General features: G+C 38.3%; 2 protein-coding genes across 2 annotated transcripts; both read right to left on the minus strand.

The window, feature by feature from the left end:
• Positions 1-2,014: 2,014 nt before the first annotated feature.
• On the minus strand, positions 2,015-3,058 carry LOC122082782. Its single transcript, XM_042650553.1, has 2 exons — positions 2,667-3,058; positions 2,015-2,513 (listed from the first exon to the last, which is right to left on the minus strand). The coding sequence occupies exons 1-2, from the start codon at positions 2,881-2,883 to the stop codon at positions 2,401-2,403; spliced, it is 330 nt and encodes a 109-aa protein (XP_042506487.1). The 5' UTR covers positions 2,884-3,058; the 3' UTR covers positions 2,015-2,400.
• Positions 3,059-3,487: 429 nt separating this feature from the next.
• LOC122081556 lies at positions 3,488-4,650 on the minus strand. Its single transcript, XM_042648733.1, has 2 exons — positions 4,191-4,650; positions 3,488-3,859 (listed from the first exon to the last, which is right to left on the minus strand). The coding sequence occupies exons 1-2, from the start codon at positions 4,434-4,436 to the stop codon at positions 3,791-3,793; spliced, it is 315 nt and encodes a 104-aa protein (XP_042504667.1). The 5' UTR covers positions 4,437-4,650; the 3' UTR covers positions 3,488-3,790.
• Between the last annotated feature and the right edge of the window lie 2,202 nt (positions 4,651-6,852).

Raw genomic sequence — 6,852 nt, forward strand, 5'->3', positions numbered from 1 at the left:
GCCCCCGCATGTCTGGGTATATTCATACCAAGCTAGCGTAAACAAAGCAGCTGGACAGAAAACTCAAACTCCTCTCTTTCTTTTGCATCACCACCATAATAAAGCCTTATATGTCCCACTAGGTTTAGTTTATTTCTTTTAGTAAATAAAGGCAACAAATGTCATAATCAAAAGCCAAATTCAATATCGGCATGTGTTGATTAATGAGAAATGATATGCATAATTTGATTATAAATATCGGCATCTAATTGTGAGTATTAGTTGATTCATATTCGATATCAATATTTTGTATTGATGGAATGAACATGAACATTCCAACGATCTCAGAATAAGAACAAATTTGAAAGAATGAAGGGCTGCTATGTGAAGATGTAGAGCTCTAACATGGCAGTGAAGAAGGAGGGGGGAATTAGTGGTCTTACCTTCACAAGCCAACACCTCTCTCCTTCAATTGGTTCAAATGATCGAAGTCAAGGAAGAAAAAGGGAACACTCAACATCGCTTGGATGATTCTCCCTCCAACGGCTCCAAGTAATTCGACTTATTTAGGTTGGAGGGAGTAATATTTAAACAAAGGGGAAGGAGGTAAAAAAAAACATTTTACATCTGATTCTAATAGTGTTAACACCACAGTGTACGTTTGTAATTATAACTTCGCAAAGGTCTGAGTGTAATAGATGAAACATTCAGGGGAGGGGAGTGAAATTTCTTCCCACCATAATAAAGCCTTATATGCTTCACTTAGACATTGTTTGACAACGTTCTGTTTCTACCGTGTTTGCATTTTCTTGTTCCCATAAATGAAAAAACAACCTAAAAAACATTTGATAAAGTTGTTCTGTTTCATCTGTTTCTATAAATGAATTTGAGAGAAAAAAATGCTATTGTGCCTGACAAATCTCTCAACTATTTAAACTTAAAAAGAGGCAACCGAACCCTCTCTCCCTTTTGGGCATTGGATGATACTATTGGATTTTTTAGTAGCATTATATCTGGAAAAAACGTTTCGAGAAACAGGTCAAGTTTATCAAACACTAAAAAATCCGTTTTTGTTTCTAAAAATGTGAAAAACTGTTTATGTTGTTTCTAGAGACAGAAATAACAGAAACGTTATCAAATGGTACCTTAACTTCTACATCACCTAGTTTTCAGTTTCTTTCTTTTAATAAATAAATGCAACAAATGTCATAATCAAAAGCCAAATTCAATCACAATACCCTCCACACATTCCCATGGATCTTTCTTCTTAGTCTATGTACTGATTAATGAGAGATGATATACAACACTTTGATTATAAATATCGGCATCTGATTGCGCATATCGGTTAATTCATATTCAATATCAGTATTTCGCATTGATGGAATGATTCTTATTAGGGATAAATTTATCTGAAAAATAAAAAATTTATTGAAATCAAAGGTGAAAGTAAAACCATCCAGAGATCCATACGAATACTAATCTTTTTTCTCCCCCTTTCTTTCTTGGTAGAATACGAATGCTAGTGCTGATATTTATAACCATGTTTAAAAGGTGCTTTTGATTTCATACATTTTTCTTTGAGAAAATTGCATTGCCACCCCCTGAACTTCGGTCTTTATTCAACGCCACCCCCCGGATTTTTCGAAACGTCAAAGCCACCCCCTAAAAATTCAAAAATTCCAAATCGGTCCCTGCCGTTAGCCGACCGTGAGAAATGAATGAAAACCGGTTAGTTTTTTTTTAATATACCCAAAATACCCCCACCTATTGTGAGAGGACAATATTGCCCTCTCCTTTATTTCCATCTCCTAAACCCATATCCCATCTCCCATCTCTCATCTCTCATCTCTCATCTCACTCCTCTCACTCACTCGGCCGGACAAGAAGAAGAAGACGACGACACCCCCTGCAACTCGATTCTCTTCCCTCCGGCGTCCGATTCTATTCCCTCCGGCGTGCAAAGCCCTCCCCCCTCCAGCGTCCGAATTGCGTTCCGTGTGATAAAATGATATCAGGTTCCTTGGCTGTGCTTATATGGTACTGTAAAGTGTAAGATTGCATTATAGTTAAACTTCAGAGTACAGTGTAGAGTTCAGCTTCTGATTCCCCATCAGGATATAGTGTCATGTTATCACTATTGTTGCTGTTGATGGTCTTGGAGTTATTTCGATTAAGCCATAGAGGGTCAATCCTTCCCATGGAGAAGAACTCTCGACTGTCTTCATAGCCCAGATCATCTGCAGAACCATTTGGAAAAGTGCCAATGAAACATGGGTTTGGAGTTCTCTGCGCATTCGCCGGCAAATACTTGAAGTCACTCTGTCCAAAATTTACCAAAACCGTAACATCTACATTCGCAGCTACAGTTGGGTAAAGTGGGCTTCCAAATTCCTCCGATCTGCAATGGATTTCATGTACCAATTATGAATCCACAGTGAAGAACACCTTCTTCTGAGATGGATCAAAACCGCAACCGACCACCTTGTCTCTACTTTCCAATTCTGCAATTTCAGCTTCAAAGACCAGCTTAATTCCTAGTTTCAAGGCAAATTGTAGAGTTTTTTAAGTTGGTCAGCGTTATTGAAGTGTTCACACTCTTACAAACTTTATTGAAAAAAGTGTAATCAGAGAATCAGATTGTGAATTGTGATGGATAATAAAGATAAATGAGATGAAGCATAACTTACCATCAAGGTAAACAGAACCATTGGAGTTGAACCCAATGGATCCAGGATAGATGCCGGGAAGTTTCCGCGGGGGATACCCACCTCCACTGAACCCCACCGACCACATCACCGGCTCATCCTGCCTTTCTCCTTCCTTACTCCGAAGCTTCAATTCTTGGAATCTGGCACTGCTATTGATTCCCGCAACATGGATTAATGAATCCGACGCCGGACTCATTTAAGAAGCTTCAATTCTTGGAATCGGTGTTCCGTGACTCAACAGTCATTGTGTGTTGAGCTTGGGAGAGAGGTTCGGACGCCGGAGGGGGGAGGGCTTTGCACGCCGGAGGGAATAGAATCGGACGCCGAAGGGAAGAGAATCGAGTTGCAGGGGGTGTCATCTTCTTCTTCTTCTTATCCGACGGAGTGAGTGAGAGGAGTGAGATGAGAGATGAGAGATGGGAGATGGGATATGGGTTTAGGAGATGGAAATAAATGAGAGGGCATTATTATCCTCTCACAATAGGTGAGGGTATTTTGGGTATATTAGAAAAAAACTAACCGGTTTTCATTCATTTCTCACGGTCGACTAACGGCAGGGACCGATTTGGAATTTTTTGAATTTTTAGGGGGTGGCTTTGACGTTTCGAAAAATTTAGGAGGTGGCGTTGAATAAGGATCGAAGTTCAGGGGGTGACAATGCAATTTTCTCTTTTTCTTTTTTGGGCAGTTTGGTTTTCATCAACACTCATGAAACAATATAATTTTTCTCACATACGGAAAATAAAATCCTAATGTAAATAGTAAAAAGTGATCACATCACCAAATGATGATAAGAATAATTATCCAAAATCCCTAACTTTTTTGTGGAATGTGAAAAAGTCTCTAAAGTCACATCTACAATATATAAATAGAATTGAATGGTACAAAAGTGAAATCGAATGTGAAACAACACCACCACAAATCACATGTAAATCCCATTGTAAACTTGATAACAAAAACCGAATATAAACTAATAAATAGGATCTGCTGCAAAATGATTTTGATTTTGACTGATTTTTATCCGGTCTATTTTGATCCCATCTTGCAAAATATAAATTCAATCAAAACTGAACCAAAAAATCGAACCAATTGACACCCTTACATTAGGATTGTCTTGGTGGAACCCCTAGGCCACTCCTTATGTTTGCGCCTACTTTCTTCAGATCTTTCACCTGCCCAAAAATTACCAAAATCTCAGTGCTCGATCTGATTCGAATCCTTCTGTATCGGTTGGGTGTTGGGACTGCCCAGAGACCACAAGTCAACACAGGAGATTGGAACCGGCAGGTGTCTTCGCGTAATAAATCTCTCAAGCTATCATTTTTTTGTCATTTCTCACCTGGGTCTGTGCCTACAGTTGGGAATTGAAACCCTAATCGGGCTACTCACTAACCCTATGCGCAAGTTAGAAAGAAAAGACTCCGGAAAACTCAGTCGCACGGCGATCAAGGTTATCGCCGGTCGAAATACGTGTAGAGAGAGAGAGAGAGAGAGATAAAGTACCTCTCGGATGCCGGAGACGCGGAGGAGTCCGAAGACTGCGGTGGCGCCAGCACCGACGAAGAGGGAAGCAACAACAAAGGCTTTGAAAGGCATGAAGCATGAGTCTCCGCCGTAACCCTTTCGGTAAGAAGCCACTGCTGCCGCCAGCTGGGTCGAGCTTGCGATCCCCCACCAATAACCACCACCATCACCATTCCCAACCTTTTCCCCCTCCTCAGAAACAATCCCAAATTCTGAATTCCCCATTTCCAGATCTTCTTCTCCTTCTCTCCTGCAAAGGCTCCAGCCGCCGCTTATTTTCTTCGCCTCGCATCATCTATCCTAGATGGGCTTAGCATCTCTACTGGGCTTTATTTCCTGGGCTTGTGTTTTTATTTTTTCATATATGTTGGAGAAATGTTAGTGTTCAATACTTAGGCTCGGTTTGGTTATAAGGAGAATTATAGGGTTTGGGAAATAAAATTTTGTATTCAACTTTCCCATCCATCAAATTTGAGTTTAGAACAAATTTGGGAAACGATTACAAAATTTAAAAAATGACCAGAATAACATTTCAATATATATATATATATATATATATATAAATAGATAAAAAAGAAGGGAGAGAAATTACTAAACTGGAATAAAGAAGCGCACCAATGAGGAATGACAAAACAATTTTGTACATAGGAGGGCAGTGACATTAGTTCATATGTAGAGGAGAGAGTGAAGAAGCGTATTTGCACACTGGTCATAACCTTCCCTAGCGGCTCAAAGCATCTTTTCCCCAAAAAAAAGAGGGGCAAGAGAACCTTTTATAAGACATGCAATCGCACAAGGTTCTTTTCTCCAAAAAAGAGATATGGTTCTGTGTGATACCAAATTGAAGAGGAGAGGAAAAATTTTCATAAGCTACACCAATGGCAACATAAAAATCTAGTGACATTTCCATAATTTTTTCTCTTTGAAGTCAAGTAGAACCTCAACAAGCATGTTTTTAATATTTGAAAGCATCAAGAGGTTATTTCCATAAAAGGACTGACATGTTTTGTTTTGGGGGTTGACATGCAAGGAGTTGGGAAACAAAAATACGGTGAAGTATTTCCTGTGGCGGAGTGCAGTTCCTGCGCATACGGGAAGGCCTCTGGAAGTACACATGGAAACACCCACAAAAGATTCATTTTCCTTTTCATGGGGGGTTGACTAGTCATTCCCCCCCCCCCCTCCATCCCCCCGATGTGTCTGGTTGTTGGGCTATACTCCCCCCATAGAAAACATTTTCTCAAATATATATATATATATATATATATATAACTGTAATTATAAATCTCTCTGTCTCCCTATCCAACCCTTGAAGGCGCGATTGTGTACGTATATGGCCGTGCATAAAGTTTTCTCCTGTATAAAAAACCTTTCCTTTTTTTTAATATATTAAAAGTTAAAATAATGTTATCCTACTAGCAGGTACACACTAGCATGATGACAAGGGAAATGCGCCCAAGTTCATCTTCAATGCCGAAGGTGAAAGAGTTAATTTAGTGCTTTTAGTGAATGAGCATGCAAAGACTTCCTTAGTTACATCTCCATGCACTTTTTTCAACATTTTTTTCCCCGCTTTTGTTTACGGAGTTTTCAACGTATCTTTTCCTTAGTTCCATCGGTTGGTTGATGAACATGCATATCCAACACCATCTCCATCCCAGGATCTTACAATATCTCCCAATTTTACAAATAGTCAAATATACTTCCTATTATATCCGAAAGCCATGGTCAAGAGATTCTCCTTCACCATGGTTAAAGAAAATTCTTTTTTTTTTTTTCTTTTTTTAAATGTTGGGGTGCAAAAATTCGATCCTATGATTATTGCTTTACTTTGATTATTGATGGTAACACTAACACCGCCTAATTGTTTGGGATCTCACTATTGGGGTCGCACTCTTAAGTCCCACCATTTTTAAGTTTTCAATGGAGTCTTGTTTATATACTGTTTCTGTTTCTGACTCGGACCCCTCACCATCACCATGAGAGGGACAACCCAAGAAAGAACACCAAACTCTTCTTGATGGACTTTTTGTGGTGACCAGCATCTTAAATTTTTTATTTTTTTTTAATATTATTTCGTTAACCCAATTGAATCATTATGGCCACTGGTATCAACAGATTGCATTAGGGTGAGTTAATTTCGATGTAGTAAATTAGAAATGTGAGTATAATGATCATATAAAATTTCAATCACGGGTCACATCATCAATGGATAAAAAATTCTTTCTTCCATATGGGTGAAGGAAAACCTAATCCTTTTCCATATAGATAAAAGTTGGCACCTTCACCTTGAACTTTCCTTACCATATTATTTATGCAACATAGTGGCTGACCTAATCATTTTGACCATTGGATTATAGATAGATATTGTATTTGAATAACATATCAAATTAATGGTTATTCTCACTTATTAAATGTATTGAGCTCTAATCCATTTTATAGTCTTAGTGATCCAAATATTAGTTCATTACCAAAAAAAAAAATTCAAATATTAGTTTTGCCACATGGAAAAGTCTAACTAGACTGGAACCTAACAAATGAGTTGAGACTTTTTAATAAAAACGCTTTAAACGGCAAAAATTTTTTTTTTTTTCAAAACAGTGTAATTAATACATCATACATTCTTTAACTAAAAAAACAT

Source organism: Macadamia integrifolia, chromosome 6 (genome assembly GCF_013358625.1).
Source record: "Macadamia integrifolia cultivar HAES 741 chromosome 6, SCU_Mint_v3, whole genome shotgun sequence".
Taxonomy (NCBI): Eukaryota; Viridiplantae; Streptophyta; class Magnoliopsida; order Proteales; family Proteaceae; genus Macadamia; species Macadamia integrifolia.